This window comes from Ascaphus truei, chromosome 19, assembly GCF_040206685.1.
Source record: "Ascaphus truei isolate aAscTru1 chromosome 19, aAscTru1.hap1, whole genome shotgun sequence".
NCBI classification, from domain to species: Eukaryota; Metazoa; Chordata; class Amphibia; order Anura; family Ascaphidae; genus Ascaphus; species Ascaphus truei.
This window is the reverse complement of record NC_134501.1, coordinates 14,504,805-14,524,802: the sequence shown is the minus strand read 5'-3', so window position 1 is coordinate 14,524,802 and position 19,998 is coordinate 14,504,805. Positions and strand designations below refer to the sequence as shown.

Sequence of the window (19,998 nt, the reverse complement as noted above, 5' to 3'; positions counted from 1 at the left end):
ATAAGCCATTCTACATTGGGACCTCTGGATGATACAATTTTAGCTCGGTGAGCCAAAATGGAGTTTGGAAGCAGCTATCATGAGGGGTAGGCCACGGACTCTGGCGGAGGAGTGGAGCTTTCAGGGAAGGTGATTTTGTATCTTACCCACGTGAAGATCCAGGAAAGAGATAACTGCTCACTGGGGCATGATATGATTTTGCTTTAGATTGAGATTTTGCTAGTGGTCACCAGTTCTGTAAATAAACCATGAGAAAAAGATTAGGCTCAGCCACCCGTAGCACGTTGGAGAGGGACATATTAACAGCAAAAGGTGAAGGCTTGAATATAAGATTAAAACTGTCCATGCTATGAGGTTGGTCCTGTGTGCTCTTCTATCTTTGAGTACGCTTGAATATACTGTAAGTGATATCAATGAAACTTGAGTATAGTTAAGAGTTGTCATATAGACAAGCATCCTGTAACAAACATAGATCGCTCAGCAGGGTCTCTGCACAAACCTCCTACCCCCATCTGCTCAGCAGGGTCTCTGAACAATGCCCCTACCCCCACCTGCTCAGCAGGGTGTCTGCACAATCCCACTACCCCCACCCACCCAGCAGGGTCTCTGCCCAAACACCCTATCCCCACCTGCTCAGCAGGGTCTCTGCACAATCCCCCTACCCACACCCGCTCAGCATGGTCTCTGCACAATCTCCCTACCCCCATCCGCTCAGCAGGGTCTCTGCACAATCCCCCTACCCCCATCCGCTCAGCAGGGTCTCTGCACAATCCCCCTACCCCCACCTGCTCAGCAGGGTCTCTGCACAATCCCCCTACCCCCACCCACTCAACAGGGTCTCTGCCCAAACCCCCTACCCCCACTCGCTCAGCATGGTCTCTGCACAATCCCCCTTCCCCCCACCCACTCAGCAGAGTCTCTGCACAATGCCCCCTACCCCCACCCGCTCAGCAGGGTCTTGGCAGAACTGTACACGTTTGTCCTGGGCATTACAGAACAAAATGAAACTACTAATACAATCCCCTGAATTTAAAGAGCTACATAATGTGCTGCTCACACTCCATTTATCCAGAAGCGGGCAGCTTCTTACTGCTATTTATATGTTAGCAATTTGTTTGCATGTTCTGTACATGGCTAGGAGTCTGTTCAGCTCACACATGGCTGCAGGATATTCCCATAAGGATCAGCAGGGAAATCTAGTTTCTGCCTTTGAATTGTATTGTTCTTTGTAGATAAAACTCTCTCCCAATGGACGTTCAGGATAAAATACAAAGTGTTCATTTGTTTTTGTTTTCCGCGCTGACAGATGGACAATACAGATCCAAGTTCTTTTTCATTTGATGTAATAAGCATTTTTAAGCAGTCAATACACTTATTACTTACTCCATCTATATGCAAATGTTGAACCCACAGTGCGATTTCCTTCTAATGAAAAGATATTAATCTTTACAGTGAATGCTCTTCACATTTCGTATGCATGTTAAACTTTAAAATATTCATATTTACAGTGATTGCAGAGACTTGAAGTAGCACATTGACTTGTTTTTAACCGCTTTGGTTGCTTTGTTTCTGTTTCCTCTTTAAATATAGTCTGTGACATTTCAGAACAATAAGAGCAGAGATGCCAGATACAATGATTGTCTATCTACGAGGACACAAACAGTTTGACAAATATTCACGATAACGGTTTTCTATGTAATTCAGAAATACGATCTAATGTTGGCAAATGCTACAGGAAGGTAGTAAGGGAACACGTTATGTGTCATTGTATTTCTTATGTTAACCCCTTCAACAAGTGTAATGGTCCCTTTAAAAGGGGGTTTCAGGGAGGGCAAATCACTCTCGTGCACAAGCCAATGCATACAAAGCGAAGCGCCCAGATCTGCCCACTAACGGGTTCTCTCTGTATTTTGTTAATGGGAGCAGGGGTGTCTCTGGGGTTGGAAACTCAGGTTTGTGACTTTGCAACTTTGGTCAGGTTTTTTCTCCTCCTCTGGTTTTCCACATATTTTAGAGCAATCCTTCTGCCCCCCTCACTATGTATAGTGTGTGCAATGGCATTGATGGGGCAGATATGTAGGTGGGCCTGTGCCACCCCATGGTATGTTTTACAGCTGAACTGGTTTGGACCCCATTGGAACGCATTACCCTGTGTGTGTGTCAATCATTCCTGTTTGATTGCACACATAAGCATGCAAATGCTTTCTGCTCTATAGCCACGTGGCCATGTCCTGTGTACACTTCTGTGGTTTCTATAAAACATCATTTTCAGTTTTATCTCTGTTTGCATGTAAACCAATTAATTATTTGATAGCTAGGCTTTTATAGCTGCAGACTGACCATAATAGCTTACATATTTTTATTCAATTAACATGTGATTGATGAACTGCGTAATGCATCCAGACTATAATGGTTGTTATGCAGAAGCTCAAGGCTGCTTGTTGCTCTTGGACAATGAGTGATATACTATGCAGTAAATAAGATCATAAAACCCCATATTACAATGTTAACCTACTGCTGGAATAATCACAGGATCAACCTTTTTAAATCACTGGCACCCATGTTATCATATTCACATTTAAACTACCACGTCTGGTCACATAATTACGTAGTTACATAGTAGATGAGGTTGAAAAAAGACGTACGTCCATCAAGTTCAACCTATGCTAAATTTAGATAACAGATACTTTATCCTATATCTATACTTACTTATTTATCCAGAGGAAGGCAAACAAAAAACCCCAGAGTCACATCATCCAATGATATCTCATAAGGGGGAAAATAAATCCATGTTCATGGATAGATTTGAAAGAAATTCACTGTTTTGTTCTGAAGTAACGCCTCTAATGCATTGTAGTGTATTAAATACTCTCTAGTATTGATACGGTGATGATGCAACGTCATTTTTTTCTACTCGATTCCTCCTATGAAACTTGTAGAAGGGAAAAGTGAATGGCCATGACCAGCAGCAAAGGGAAATGAGGCTATTATGTTTTTGTGAATTGTGCCCATTGTGTTTGGTATGTGGTATGTGTTTAGCATGTGGTATGTGGCATGTGTTTGGCATGTGCAAAGCTATTTTTTATTTTTTTTATTTTACCAGCTGACATCGTCATACTGTATGTGGTCATCACAGCACACATTTTACAACTTGTATTGTTAATTCAAAAAAGAATCCCGTACTGGCCAATAATGCCTTGGCTGGGGAATTGAAGGCTGGAGGAGTTGAAGCCCAGGGTCTTTAAACCAGCCAGGGCATTGCACTCATTCTTCCCTCCTCTCTTTCCCCCCTCCACTCTATTACCTGGACCTCTCACGCTCTATGTCCAGTCCCTGACCACTCCCACACCACCGCTCTATCTGTGTCCAGTCCTCAGATGCCCCCTCCCCCCTTTCTCAGAGTCTAGCCCTGGATCTTCTCCCAGTCTACTGCTCTACAGCTCAGAAGTAAGTTCAACAACAGAACGTTACAGCTCAAAGCTGAGTAGCTATTGTTTCAAATTTGGCTAGTTGCCAATTTAGCCAAGTCAGAGAGCAGGGATATAATTAATTCCCAGCATTTTCACACATTTAGAATAAAATGAATAATTACCTGGCCAGTAATGCCCTGGATGGAGGAGTTGTCCTGTGGGTATTAGTTATTTTATAGGCTAATATTTTATGACATTGCAGGCACAGCCCTGAGGAAGGTCCCTCTGTGATGACCGAATCGTCAACTGACCAGTGTTCACAATACACTTTGTTTTTGGATTTATACTGCGGTGTACTGTCTCTTTGTCATCAGCATCTCCCTGGTTACTGGGTGCATATATATATATATATATATATATATATATATATATATATATATATATATATATATATATATATATATATATATATATATATATACTGAGTTAAGTTATGGTGAGTAAAAAAAGTGACAAAAACCCTCCACAGCAAAGCAAATATGCAAATGTAAATACAACTGTATGCTCATCTGCATGTCTTAGGCAGGTCGGCATATATATATATATATATATTAGAAAAACAAGAAGAGGAAAAGTGCCCGATCCTTGTAAAAAATCCAATAACAAAGGTTTAATAACATGAATCACGACAAATGCACACTCACAATTTGTCACTGCATAAAAAGCATTGTATGGGTAAGCCCATGCGCCAACATGTAGCCAAATCGCCGTCTGTTTGCTCCGTCACGTCACTCCTCACTGCTGCTGGTGTCACCTGGTACACTGTCCCTCCGGCAACCCAAAAGTGCAGCCTGTGGTTCCTGGCAAACTTGATCAATATTGCGCGTGACTCAGGGAACTCCTTCCCCTTCCTGGCATCTGGCGTTTGAGCTACTCCACCACCGTAGTTCAACTGAACCACGTGACCCTACGCGTTTCTTCCGACACAGCAGATTTCATCAGGAGATCTGTGCTGGCAAAGTTGTTTGGTGATTTGTTGGGGGTCTGTGAAACCGCCTTTTGGGTTGGTCACCTTAATAGGCGCTGTCTATCTAATTATATCAATATATATATATATATATACACACAAAAAGAGAGACTGTTTAGGATTACAAATGATACTAACTATATATGGATATGGTGCGAAACACAAGATATATATAGCAATGAATAGAGAACAACACGGTTAGAAGAACCTAAATATATCTCTACTTGTGTGCACACCTGTAGAGAGATACTCGGGTTCTTCTAACCATGTTGTTCTCTAAACGTTTTCCCTTCTTCTAAATAATCATGCTGCTTATCGGCATATTACGCTGGTACTGATCTTCGATCCATACTCTTAACAGTATTTCCATAATTTAAATCACATCACTTTTTTGGTGAGACAACTTAGTAGCATTTAAAGGTGTACTGTAGCTGCATGAGCACTTTCTTTTATTTCGCCTTTATTCTCACGTATTGTTCCCACTGTAGAGGTATCTCGACTCTAATGCTTTCGCAATTTGGCTAAGTTTTTCACCTTCTGCAAACCGTCATAACACTTGTATTTTACAACCATTGGTTTATCTGCTATCACTTGCACATACTGTCCTCTGTCCAGGCATCTTCACTTATGGTACAGTACTTTTATTGAAGGTTCTGAAGAACGTTGAAAAAGGGTGGAATCCAGCACGTGTTCCAGGCATGTTCAATACAACACGTGATCAACACAGTGGCGAGAAAATTCTATAAATGCAAATTTTGCGTGCCGTGTGTCAGATTCAGACCTTAATGTAAAAGTTACATTATAGCAATATTCTGTATATTGAGTTGCCGTACATCAAGGGGTAACTGTGTCTGATTTGTGAACAGACCATCATAGAAAGGCCATGGTAGTGATCATTGCTTTATCAACCGAAAGCACAGCACCATCTCTTCATTATTACAATATCGCTGGCACTTTATGGAAATTCCACTTTGTGTTGCTGTCTGGAACAGTACATTTAAATGATATGCCATTGTACTTATACAGATGCACTTAAAAAAAATTTCAAACAGAAAAGCATAGAGTACTTGCAATAATAGTTTATTCTGAAAGGGCTCGGATGTGCTTAGTAAAGTATGTAAAATGAATGTGTATTGCTGCTATGGTAATTCTGCTTTATAGATACTGTATGTAGTCTTTAAGGGGCAGATTTTCAACAGAGTGTGTAAAATGGAATAACTAGATGTGTGCTTATTCCGCCCACACGCTGCTCTAAAAATGTGTTTTATAATGACTAGATTCAGTATTTTCTTTTACTTCCGGACTTGATTAAATTACCTTCTAGTTGTTGCCGTTAGAGCCTCTTCACAGTATACAGCTAAATTGCACTTTGTGCTCGTTCAAAGGGGAGAATAAATCAGCAAATTCATGTTCAGGAAACAATTTTTTGTTACCTGAAAATGAATTCACAACACAGCAATGATGATGTCTCACACAATACTACTAGCCTCGGACAGGGCTTTTGTACTGATGGGAGATGGTTGTGTGGCATTAAGCCGTCAGATCTCTGGAAGTGAAGGGGTTAAGGATGGACAGTGGGAGGAGCCGTTGTAATTAGTAGGGGGGGGGGGTTCTGTAACGAGGAGCTCTCCATCCAAGCTCCCTGGACCACTAGCGCTCCTCGGAGGGAATGTGCAAAACTTTCACACAAGTTTGCGAAACTGGTGAATATCGGACGTTTGTTGCTCCTATTTTCATACGCCTCGCCACAAGTAGAAGAAGAAATCAACTTGTGTCGGTGGTATATAAAGAGAAGGACAATTATTTTATATAGATGCCCCTCTCTCCCACAAAATACTTGGAGAGATTTGTACATCTTCGCTACACAACCCTTAAAAATTCCCATCAGGCAGCTTTTTGTCAATCACAGCAGAATATATATATATATATATATATATATATATATATATATATATATATATATATATATATATATTCATGTAGAGGTATCAGTACCGTGTTAGCCGAGCTTCAATAATCAAAAAATAAATAGATGATACCGTTCTGTGGCTAACAAAATGCTTTTATTTGTGCGAGCTTTCGAGATACACTGATCTCTTCTTTCGGCGATGTTACAATGAATGAAGCAAGCAAAAGGTATACTTAAAAACAGTGTCTCTTGGAATGTTATCTGTGCTGTTACCTTCCCCCGGTGTGGATGTGTTTTATGGCTAGAGGTGTCAAAAGGTTCCTGAAAAAAACTCTAGCCATAAAACACATCCACACCGGGGGAAGGACCGGACCAGCACAGATAACATTCCAAGAGACACTGTTTTTAAGTATACCTTTTGCTTGCTTCATTCATTGTAACATCGCCGGAAGAAGAGATCAGTGTATCTCGAAAGCTCGCACAAATAAAAGCATTTCGTTAGCCACAGAACGGTATCATCTATTTATTTTTTGATTATATATATATATAAATATATATAAATTATATATATATATATATATATACAGTGTGTGTGTGTGTGTATATGTATGTATGTGTGTATTATTGAAAAATTAACCCAGTATTGTGGACCCCACACTATTTTTTTAACATTGAAATGCAAAAAAAGGAACGTTTGAGCAGCCCATCTCTGAAATAAATGCCACTGTATATGGTTGAAAATAGATAGATATACAGTAAAACATTGAGTACTATGAGTAATGCTAAAAGTACTACAGTATGAGCAGCATAGTACTTTTCAGGAGGAAGGTCACCCCACATAAAGTGCAGGTCATAGCTCCTACAGTGTTGTAGGAGCTTGGTACACACTGCATTACATTTCCCATTATTAAAATGGTGAGCAATGTTATTGAAATGCCTCAATCATTAACATATATATCAGGCCACATGAAGACGGATTTCGCAGTATGGATTTTTCCTGTGCATGAGAGAGGAAATAATCATCATCAGTTCTTGATACAATGATTCAATAAACATCTGTCATGTATATTTAAAAATGCCACAACAGGGTTTTAATTATATTATCTCGATGCAAGTCCTCCTCACCAGAGAATTGAAGTGACAGTTCATGCACTGAAAGAAATAAAACACGACGTTTGCTCCTTCTCTTAACCTCCCCAAGCTAACATTTAAATTCATTTTCTTTTATCACAACAGAAAAGTATTTTAATTGGAAATTAGTTTTAATTGCACTTTTTTTGAAGGCGTGGATTTGCAGTGTTTGTGTGGGAGGTAGTGCCATTAAATCTTGGTGTATTTACTCAGTTTCTTTGTTAAACTCTTCATTTGGGAACTGGAAATCACATATTGCACATTGTCCCCTTGGCTTTCTGTTATCTAGAATATTTATACTGTAGACACCTGTCTCGATGGAATTTAAAGTACTCTGTCCCACTGTTTTCTTAAAATCTGGCACAGTGCCACTACGTTTTAACATATTTTTGCCCACTATCTTTTTAAGACCCCTCCACTTACTAAAATGGGACTTCAACACAAGTTCAGCTTTTTATTTGTATGTACTGCATGTATATTTTGATCTATACAGCACCATTAGTATACAGCTCAACCCCCTTATAAAGCTGTGCTTGGGGTCCAAAGAATCGCATCGCGTTATAAACGGATCGCGTTAGAAATAATGTACAATTGTATGCATGTACAATAAAGTATTTAAGATACCATTAATCGTGTTGTAAAGTATTCATAAATACGCAAATTGGGAGCCACGCTTGAATCGCGTTATAAGTGGATTTGCGTTGTAACGGATCGCGTTATAATGAGGTTGAGCTGTACATAGTGCTTTACATAAGAGACCATACATTACAGGAAATTATAATACAATATGTGCAACAAACATAACATTGGACAACGGGAAAGATTGGACAATCTACATCTATTTAGTAATAATAAAGTATCTTAATAATTTAAGAAGTTAGTTACAACCTGTCCTCAACTGTGACATTGAAATAATTCTTTCCATTAATAATACCCAACACCATGTAAAGCGATTGATCAGAGTTAAGCTGCCGGCGTCTCTCATTTCCACTTTTCTTCTATTTCCTTTAATCCTGACCTTTCTTTTTCTGAATCAATCGTTTTTTGTTTGTTCAAAAAAAATAAAAAAAGATTCCAGTCGGTGTACTTCTTACAGAGAATCGATTATTTCCACTACTTTCTGCAAATGGATTCAACAAGTGGGCGGAATGTGATTAAAAAATATATTCACAATGGGATTGTCCAAATAAGAGTATATTATTTATAACACGACCCTTGCACCAAAGAGGAGATTGGGAATTGGATTCAGAGTAATGTCACCCACATATTGTAAGACTAGCGTAACTCAGACTGACAGTGATGTATCTTACATTTTAACTAACGTGTCCTGAGACTCTTGACATTACAAAGGATTTAAACAATCATAATAATAATCTAGCACAAGTGACATACATTATATAGACTTTACTATAGTATAAAAGCAACAAAATGTTATTAATTTTGATTGTATTTGTTCATCATTTGTATTGAAGTGCAGCCACATTATATCTATGCCAGAGAGGAGACCATGGCACCTCGCAATAATCCAACTGATAACCATCTTGGAAAAGGGCAGATATCTTTACCATGACATCTATTCCAAACCATGGGTCATCTCCCAGTGTAGAGCAGCGTCCACACTGGCTTGGATAGTTTAGAAGTAATTGGGGTAGGGGGCTGGTACTTTCATTCATGTCTGCAAGTTTAGCACATTCTACAGTATGTTACATGCAGTAATACAATTATAGATGTGGCTATTCAAATTACTTTTTGTCAGAAGAGTTATTTACTAGAAAAGAAGTAAAGGAAAACTAGGTGTGTTTCTTCTACATGGGCCAATCGATTTAATTATTCATACGGCGCTATTCATGGGTTTTAAGACCTTGGCATGATGGCTCTTCACACCAAGGGGGTTATTCATAACCTGTAATAGTGCCAACCTATGATAGTTGACTTGAATGGGAGTTTACGTACATATGAAAATGATTCATAGATGTTGCCTATCAGCTTCTAGGACCAAACACCAAATGAAAAAACATGCGTGGTCTTAAATGCTAATTGACAACAAAGGTGATATATAACCTGGACAAAAGAAAATGTACCAAAGTCTAAAAACAATCCCATTTCTCTAGGATCAGCTACTAAACCTCTTGAATCTAGCAGCGTCATTGGGATCAATTGGTGCACCTTCATTTAATTTACTTACCAGTCTTTATTTATTGAGTTAAAATTGTTATTACATATTGGAAAGTAATAGTAAGTGCTTAACTTGGGCTCAATGACTTCTGTTAAAAGCCTCCTATTTTCGGGGTTCTTGACTGTTTAAAATTTCAGCCTGGAAACTACCATAAATTCCCTGAACTACATTTATGATCAAATATAACAACTTTCAAATGAAGGTTTTGACAGTTAGCAAATAATTGTCCCACCTTTCAGCTACAGTACTGATCCTGTAACAAAAAGTGGAATTCAGTGCTGTACTGTAAGTATGCTTTTCCTAGTGAAGCTCTATGGGGTCGTGATTCCCCCTTTTCACTGTGCTTACTCCAATGTTTAACCTGTAGAGTGCCATTATGATGTAGATTGGACTGAACGCTCCGACAGTGACCAGCTCGATCCAAACCGAAGTGGAGCTGCCTCTAATTTCATTACTGACATCTGGGCACCAGTCATATGATGTAATCGCTCCAAGAGCAGTCACATGACGCGGAAGTGCCAGAGGTACAGTGGCAAACTGGTGCTGCCAGAATCCAGCACTGCAAAGGTTAATGTAACTGTCTTTTTAATCATCCACATGCTTCAATAGTATAGTGGTGTATACACGGTTAGTGATATATATATATATATATATATACACATACACACACACACAACAGAAAAGACACAGGAAACCAGAAATGAATGGTAAATGATGTATAATAAAAAAACCACCAACATATATTACAAACTTACAGATAAGAAATTAATAAGTGGGCTCCACGAAATCAGTGAGCTGGATAGTCCAAAGGTGGTATTCTGCAGAACACCCTGCTCGCAGCACCTAGGAGCCGTGGAGAACAAAGAAGGCAGCTCAACAGCTGAACCGCTGGTGAAGCATCTCACACGCGGCGGCGGCAGCGGCATGCGGATCGGTAGACCTCGCGATCAGGCAGATGAGCAGCTCAACAGTAATTGTCTCCATGTGGCGATGCGCAGACGCTTGCATGATGACAATTCAAACAGTAGTGACGAACCCAATGTGTTTCGCACGAACGTGCTTCATCAGTGGGTGAAAAACTACTACTACCTTTAACTGATTGCCTTATCTGACAGTCTGCATGATTGGAAATATATATATATATATATATATATATATATATATATATATATATATATATATATATTGTGTGTGTGTGTACAGTGTATATACATATATATATATATATATATATATATATATATATATATATATATATATATATATATATATATATGTATAAACACACACGAGAAAAACCTGCATCAAAAATCACTGTTTAAGTATAAACATCAAAGACTACATAATAAAGCCAAAGTAAGCCAGGTGGCAGGGTATGGGAAAAATATATGAAAACACAAGAGAGAAAGAAAACCCATATGAAGCACTCTAATGTATAGCAAAAAGTAACACATTTATTAAACCAATAAAGACAGAGAATGTGATAAAACAGAGAGATTAAGATCAGGCGGGGACCTGAAAGAGAAACCTCCTACTATAATCTAAATAACACTCACAAGAGCTAAGAAATACCAAGGGACAGAGAGAGCAATCTCAGCAGAGTCAAATGCAATAATGCAAAAAAAATGGAAATATACACATAGTAACCTGAACTGACAGCAGGATCCAAATTGTTCCCACTGAAAGTTTAGACTGGCCGGTCAAGTATAAACACAAATGCAAAGAGATATACCCAGTACTAAGTGAAACAGAACTGGAGCCCACTAGATTGATTAGGCAGGGGCAGGTGTATATTAATGATGATGTAAGAATCACATGTTAGGGATCCATTATCTGTTCTCCATGGAAACATAGCGTCCAGAAAATTGCAAGATCACAGTTGTGTCAGAACAGAAAATGAGTACTAACGAATAGATACAAAAATGATTGCCACTTCAGATGAGAAAGAGTCCCAAATGGTATAAAGTAGGTGTGAGCAAATAAAAGCGATACTTCCCAAAAATGGCCCTCATGGTATCAGCGATGTGACACTGGTCATACTGAGAGTACTTGTATGTACTTTGATTTGTCAAGATCCCTTGCACTTAGAGCGATGTTTGGACATATGTACTGTACGGTAACACAGCACTCAGCCGAAGTAGAAAAGCTCTCAGATTTCCACAGCACTCCCCGTCATGTAATCATCACAGACGCTGCTTCTCGTGCACCGCTTAGCAGGGGAAGGTGAATGTATCAAACGGAGGTACAGGTCCCAGCAAGACCAACACGCCGACGGCTGTTTCGCCAATGCAGGCTTCTTCCGGCAGCTAGATATGATCATGCTTTATATGGAGAATAAACTGCATTGTAAATATGCAATGGGGTGATAGGTCTGTTTAGATCTTATTTAATTTTCTGAAGTTTACACTACAGTGGGTAACAAGGATTTGCTGACGTGACCCAACAGACTTACATCAGAGTATTTGTTGCAGGCAAGGGACTCTCTTGATTTGGTTTTTATAGCTGTGTGAGCTGTTTTTACCCAAGAGCCCAGGACAAATGGGATTTAAAATTGCATCTAGGATATTAGTTTCAAATGGATGCTGTGAAGGATGCTTCGCTTGTGTATATCTCTGAAATGAATGCTTTGAATACACAAGATGGGGAGAAGCAGAACAGGACTGTCGTTATTAGGAGAGCAAAAATGATATTTTTAAGCAACTTTCAAAAAAATGTACTGAATATATTCTCTAATGTAACATTAATAAGATCAACAGATATTACTTGTTTATAATGGAAGCGTTCATAATACATATACAAAGTTTCTCTTACTGAACCTGCTTGCATTGTTTAATTATGGGTTTGGTTTGGATAATATTATTGTAAGTCAAATTTCCTCCAACTGCCTGAATATAATAAGCAATCACATACAGACAGTGTCTATTTCTGAACTGATTTTTATGCATCTCAACCAAAGAAGCCACAAATAGTATGTGTAACTGAATATTGCATCAGTTTTGGTCTATTTTGACCTGTCCATCATTTGATTATGGAAAGCAAACAAGCCATGCCTGAGATACAGGAGTCAGAGAAGCTTCCTGACCCTCAAATATAAACGGTCAATAGAATCCACGCTCTGCTGGAATTGTTCTCGCACTGTGAAAGCCCAAGGAAAAGGTGTTTATTTATAGAGAACTTTAACCTAACCCGCTGGTTCTTATAACTATATATGTGCCTCTTCTCATGGAACTCGTGCAATTTCATCTTAAATTCCCTAAAGCTTCCGCTGCAATGTCACAGCTATTTCTTCAATTATTCCTGTAAAAGGCCACACATGATAGATAGGGGAATAGTGTTCTGAGGTTGCCTTCCCTTCACGGCATCAAAACTGTTTCCACCAAGTATTTTCAGTCCAACAAAGAACACATTTCACGGAAATGTCTTTGTGTTAGAAAATAGTTCATTGGCAAAAGTACAAAGATGTGCGATGAGAATCTAACGAAAAAAGGTGTCGGTTTACTTAAAATGAATGAGTTGCCAAACAATGGATCCTCAGTCTTACATACTGTATGTACTCAGTTCTTTTGCGTGACCTCTGCTGCTATACAAAATTCCTTTGTTCCTATCCCTTTAAGAACTATATATATATATATATATATATATATATATATATATATATATTTATATATACTGTATATATATATATATATATATAATGGCAGCACACTGAAAGAAAGGCCTCAGGAGACGCAATTGTGGTGCACGGTAAATAGTTATAGTCTGTGAGGATCCCTGGGGATCCAATATACTGGCACAGCACAAGAGATAATCACATACAAGAGGTAAATATGTTTTATTCTGGTTAGGTTACAATTCTGCAAGACCTACAATATCTAAACAGTGCTAAACCCAGAAACCCCAGTACCCTAATAAGAGTTTATTCAGGAGATGCCACTCTGCACTATAACACGTACAGTACTACTCATTTTAACAAGCTCCTCTGTACAATGTGTAAGGAGCTTTAGAAAATATAAGCAAATATTTACTAAGCAGCAGTAAGCCACAACACACCGTACAGCACCATTCAAATGAATAGGGCATAAGGTTTCCTCTGGTGCCAGAAATTGTCTTATCCCACAGCACCACTTACTGGGCCCATAAGGCCTCGGGCATGGTCAGCGCTTAGGCGCTGACCCTTGTTTGAGGCGCGCTGCTGCTCGGCACTGAGCCCCTGCAGCCGCAATGAGAGCGGCTTTAGCAGGGGCTCGCGCACGCTTTCGCACGCCTGCGGAAGTGTGTGTCTTAAGAAATCTTTAGTTTTTGAGCTCGCCGGAGCGCAGGGCCGGTCACGTGAGCGGTTCGCCCAATGAGGGTGAACCAGCTCCATGACGTCACTGGTCCGCCCACGGACGGCGCGCGCTCTAAGGCCAGGGAAAGCACCGCTTTCCCTCAGCCTCAGCGCGCCTCCGCACGGGCGAAGTGTCTATGGACTAAGCCTAATGCTGAACAGCAGGAATGTCAACGTAACTGAATCCATGCAGAACTAGCGTCACGTGCTATGAAGAAATGGATGTCAATTGCATTTAGTTAGCAACATCGGAAACCAATGTGTTCACAAAGCATTAAACTAACATGGTATGCAAAATGACAAACATAGTCGGGCGATTACTTATTAAGCTTGCAGTGATGAGCATTCAGGGTATTTTGTTGAAAAGATTGCAGCCTTCTCATTTGGATCCCATGAGATGACCCATGAAAGATTGTTGCCTCTGGTTATAAATATCTGTATGCAGCAGTGCCGTTGGGCTGGACAATATGAAAGGCCTCCCTGGCGAGCTTTCTACTGTCGGATTTTAACTGCAAACAAATTTGGCATAAACTGGCACATCAAAACAAGTCAAATCTTTGTATGGTCCTTTCAGATTCACTCTGTACTTCTGTCATTCCTGGAGACGAGACTGCTCAAGAGATTTTACATCCAAGGGTTTTAATCCAATTTAAAGACAGTTGTTTAACAAGCAAATCAGGAAAGCTGTATTGCATATTGAGATCCGTCCCTGTGCAGAGCCATTGTAAAAAAAAACCCACTAACAATTGGTTTGCAGTTAGTGTTGGGTACACACTATGAATGAATGACCTGTAATTAGCATGTGCTGTTGAGGTTACATTGTGACTGTGTTGAAATAGAAAAGGTTAGATGATACAGATCATAATGTTGGAAATGCATTTTTGCAAGTAGAAGCATGTACTTCAGATAAGCCTAAACACAAAAACCATCTTCTTGTATATATTTATACTATACAGTATTTCCCAATTAAATTCTTTACAGTTTCATTCTCTGACATTTTAAATCAGTTTCCTAAAATTATTCTATTAATCGGCACCGGTCAGTCCAAATAATATAGAAGTTTAAAAAAGTCAGTGCAAACTCTCACTGTTTCCATTTTTAAAAATCCCTTTGCTGCCTCTGGGGCTATTAAGTGATGTGCGGGGCTGTGTGGTGCATTGCTGTGCAGTGTATTGCTGTGCAGTCCTGTGCGTTGCTATGCGGTGCAGTGCTGTGCAATGCGTTCCTGTGTGTTATTTTGTGGTGGGTGCGGTGCTGTGCAGTGCTGTCCTGTGCAGTGCTGTGCAGTGAATTCCTGTGCGGCCCTGAGCTGTGCGTCCTGTGCAGTGCTGTGCAGTGAATTCCTGTGCGGCCCTGAGCTCTGCGTCCTGTGCAGTGCTGTGCGTTACTGTGCAGTGCTGTACAGTGCGGTCCTGTGCAGGGCGGTTCTGTGCAGTGCATTCCTGTGCAGTGCTGTGCATTACTGAGCATTGTGGTGCGTGTGGTCCTGTGCAGTGCTGTGCATTACTGTGCATTACTGTGCAGTGTGGTGCTGTGCTGTGCAGTGCTGTGCAGTGCTGTGCATTACTGTGCAGTGTGGTGCTGTGCAGTGCTGTGCAGTGCTGTGCATTACTGTGCATTACTGTGCAGTGTGGTGCTGTGCAGTGCTGTGCATTACTGTGCATTACTGTGCAGTGTGGTGCTGTGCAGTGCTGTGCATTACTGTGCAGTGTGCATTACTGTGCAGTGCTGTGCAGTGCTGTGCATTACTGTGCATTACTGTGCAGTGTGGTGCTGTGCAGTGTTGTCCTGTACAGTGTTTTGCTATGCAGTGCTATGCGTTACCCAGAGTGGCCTCTGTCACAGAAAAGGGGTTACATTTATGCATTGTACACCTACAAATTGGTAAATAATGTGTAAGTACATTGAGGGTCATTTATCCAACTACCTGCTGTAAAATCAGCAACAAACGGAAACCAAATAATTGATCCAGATTTGTTAAAGTGACAAACCCAGTTGCTTTCAATGGGAATTTCCTTTTTATATCTGATACATCCGATGCTGTTCCTGCACAAGGTTTGCGGTGAATACAGGATTCTTTATGTGTATACATCAGGAGTGGGAAACCTTTGCAATATCACATTGGCTGCCTGCAACTTAACACGGGACTTGAACAAGACAAATATCCCTGTAACTGCAGCTATATGTTATATGCACTTCAAACTTTTATCTTTCAAAGGGACACATAAGCCCGTTAGGCCTTTACTGCAGTTTGAATCGGCACTGAACAAAGGTATCAATTAGTGGCTACAATAATGGAATAGATTCAAGTCCTAGCATTTTACATAAACCCGCTGAAATCGCATGCTGAGCCTTGCTCTAAATGTAATTAAAGAATCATTTCATTTCTGTGTATGTTGAGGTGAAGCAGAATGCAGTTTGAGCTGGAATGAAACAAACAAAAAAAAAATCTGTCTAAATCAGGGTTGCCACCTCTCCGGGTTCGACCCGGAGACTTCGGGTTTTGCACACCTATCCTCGAGCTACGGGTGTTTAACATCTCCGGGGCGGCGCCGATGCCTGCAGCCATGGTGGTTGCAAGGCGTGTGTATGCATGCTCTCCTGATAAAACAGGAGTCAAGTTCACCTCAAGATTTTCCCTCTTAGCTTGCCTGTAAACTGGTGTGTCATTTCAACACGGTGCCTCATCAATAACGAAGAACCGGTGATCTATGAGCAGTGCGTCTGCCGGCTAACAGCTGGTCTATTGGCGCAGACCAGATACCAATGTCGGCATACACAGGGCCTAGCCTTACAAGTACTGCCCTGGGTAAAGAGAATACAACTCTCCAAACTAAACCTCTTAACCTATTCAGGGTTTACCATCATCTCCCGGGCAATACTACAGGCTGAGCAGCCTGTCTCTCATCTGTAATGTTTATGGATCCTGCAAATGACCACACACTGGCCATATGAAAGTATACCAAGGATAACAATCTTATAGTTACTGCTCAGACCTCCGAGCATTAGTCCGTAACCACCGTGACCATTTTAATACTGGCACACGTTTGGCGTTCTATCAATACATTGCAGTGGGGATACCTGACTATTTACCTAAGGGTTAACCCAGAACACCAAATTCACACAGATTACCCAAGGCTAAAACCATCTGCTCGGGCAGTTTATGGCCAACATTATCATTTTTTCACGTATGGGGTATTCTGGGGACCTAATATGGCTAGTAATATAGTGCGCTCGCGCGTGTGACGCACATTTTGTGTGTACGGTCCGTGCTGCTGTGAGCGACAGGCTTGTAAGGTACTGTGTGTGTGTATCACTGTGTGTGTGTGTGTGTGTGTCACTGTGGGTGTGTGTGTCACTGTGGAAGCTGTGTGTGTGTGTATGTATATGTGTGTGTGTGTGTGTATTAAAATTTTTAAAAAAAGACATGCTGTGAGAATAAATTATTTATTGACATATTACACACACACACGCATATACACATACACACATACATATACACATACATACATACAAACAGTTGTGTGAAAAATAAAGTACACCCTCTTTGAATTCCATGGCTTTACATATCAGGACATAATAACAATCATCTGTTCCTTAGCAGGTCTTAAAATTAGGTAAATACAACCTCAGATGACACATGACATATTACACCGTGTCATGATTTATTTAACAAAAATAAAGACAAAATGGAGAAGCTATGTGTGAAAAACTAAGTACACCCTTACTGCTTCCATAGGAATTAAGATGCTAAGTAGCAGACAGGTGCTGCTAATCAAATGCCATTGATTAATTGATCATCAGCAAGTGTAACCACCTCTATAAAAGCCGAAGTTTTAGCAGTTTGCTGGTCTGGAGCATTCAGGTGTGTGTTAACACAATGCCAAGGAGGAAAGACATCAGCAATGATCTTAGAGAAGCAATGGGGAGCGGAAAAGGATTTTTGGCCTGTACTGTGACAGATATGAGGGAACAGTAGTGAAAAGAGGATATTATGGCCCTAAATTAGTGCAGGGTTTCTGCTCCACTCCAGGTTTGGAGATTTACCAAGGGGAATCCAGACCGGGACTTCTAGCTCTCCCAGCTTTCACAGGACTGGAGCAGCTGATTGAGCAGGGAGACGATTAAAAGGATGCTCTAAACAGAGCAAGACAGAGCTGTTTTACTCTCAAGAGGAGGGTGTGCTGCAAAGCTGTGTTATGCTGAGAAAAAGACTTTGGTTTTGTTTGTTTGATTTACACCTGTTATCTGCTGTAGCATTTGTATGGCAAAATAAACAGGCCAAGCTTTTCACCTCTGTGTCAGAAGACTGTCTCCTCTACCTGGAAGGCTGTGTGAAAGTGCTGATCCCTGGACAAAAGGTACAGAGCAAGAAGGTACTTTGTCACAGTACGTGAAGTCATTTTAGCAAAAATAAGGAGAAGGTGCATCTTCTGTTATCACTTTATCTAGGAAGTGGCGTTTGGTTCTGGGCGAAGAACTGAAGGGAACAGAATGCATAGTGTTCATTGAAAATCGGGGAAAAAGGAGACCAAAAAGCGCACCAGCACAAACGGAGCAGGAAGGACCCAAAACAAAAAATGATTAAAAGGGCACTTTAATGTGACAAAAGACCCATCCAACGCGTTTCGAACGTCAGCGTTCTTTTAATCAGTGCCCTTTTAATCATTTTTAATCATTTTTAATCATTTTTTGTTTTGGGTCCTTCCTGCTCCGTTTGTGCTGGTGCGTTTTTGGTCTCCCTTTTCCCTGTATTGCATTGAGTAGCTGCACAGCCTGCCTACCTGCCCTACCAGGATGTGAGTATTTGTATATTTTTCAGGGGAACCTGCCAATGAGACTGATGGTGAGTAGGTTGCACCACACACCACCTGTCTTCAGGAGGATAGTACCCATAATATCACACAATAGGTACTATATCAATTGTTAGTACCCTGGTTTAGTAGTTTGGCTTATTATTTTTGATATTATACCTGCATTTGAGCGCTTCAGCTATTTTCCATATTCTTCATTGAAAATCGGAATGACTGATCCAAACGTTGTATCCTCTTGGAAGAAAGGAGGGTGTGGGCTAACACAACGGTGCGCAAACTGGGGGGCGCACCCCCAGGGGGGGTGGGAGATTTGTCTGTGGGGGCGTGGGCGTTTGCAGAAGTCCTGCAGTCCTCCCCAAGGCATTTAAATTAATTGCCGGGGATCGCGTGAACGTTTCAAAGACAAACATATCAATGTGAAGAAGTGTTTCTTTATTGAAAGAGTAGCGCAAGCAGGAAAAAGCCTCCCAGAGAACCTTAACCTCTCCGTAGCCAGGACAGGCCCCAGCAGTGAATGGGTTAGATAGGGGAAAAGGCCAGATAGTAGAATGGGCCAAACGGCACTTAATGCTTCGCAATGCATTGCTGAGTGGACAGGGTAACATTTGTGAGCAGTTAAACCTAAAATAAATTGCACACGTCCTTCCACTGGAACCTGCCGCACATTATAAATCCCTGAAGTGTTATACTTTTGTTATTAACGAGCCAGTCAACAGATGTGCTAACCATCTTCTACGCGCATTATATTTTCAGCGGCCTTATTTGTCAGTTCTACTGACTATAGCAGATTCAGACAACATTTGACCCAGGGCAGCGTTTCAAAATTTCTTGTCTGCAGTAGCAATGTCTCATTGATAGAAGACAGGAGCAACCAAGTGGATGAAAGAAATATAATTGGGAAAGATTTTGCTTATAAATTCAATGGTCAGTTATGTCTAGAGAAGGCCATTCCCAGGCAGACAATACAAGTTTCTGTATGCTCTTAAGCCTGGACATCTTCACACATTCTATTCATTGTATTGCCCTCAAATTGAACAAAAAGAGTGTTGGTATTTAGGTAGTTTGATATTACAGAGGGGGAGATCTGATGATGAGGGTGAGAGAGCTGATGATGAGGGGGGGGAGCTGATGATGAGGGGGGGGGGAAATCTGATGAGGAGGAGGAGGGGGGGGGAGAGATGGGGATGAAGGGGTGCCCAGGACC

General features: G+C 40.7%; 1 protein-coding gene across 3 annotated transcripts in view; it reads left to right on the top strand.

The window, feature by feature from the left end:
* CDH13 (cadherin 13) overlaps positions 1–19,998 on the top strand; it is a 423,340-nt gene that overhangs the window by 281,932 nt on the left and 121,410 nt on the right. Inside the window, exon 8 of one of the 3 annotated variants that reach the window (XM_075576710.1) lies at positions 1,591–2,854. The exons of the other annotated variants lie outside the window; for them this stretch is intronic. Within the exon in view, the coding sequence (XP_075432825.1) occupies positions 1,591–1,668 (78 nt within the window). The 3' untranslated portion in view covers positions 1,669–2,854. Of the gene's footprint in view, positions 1–1,590; positions 2,855–19,998 lie in introns of those variants that run through there. 3 annotated transcript variants of the gene reach the window in all.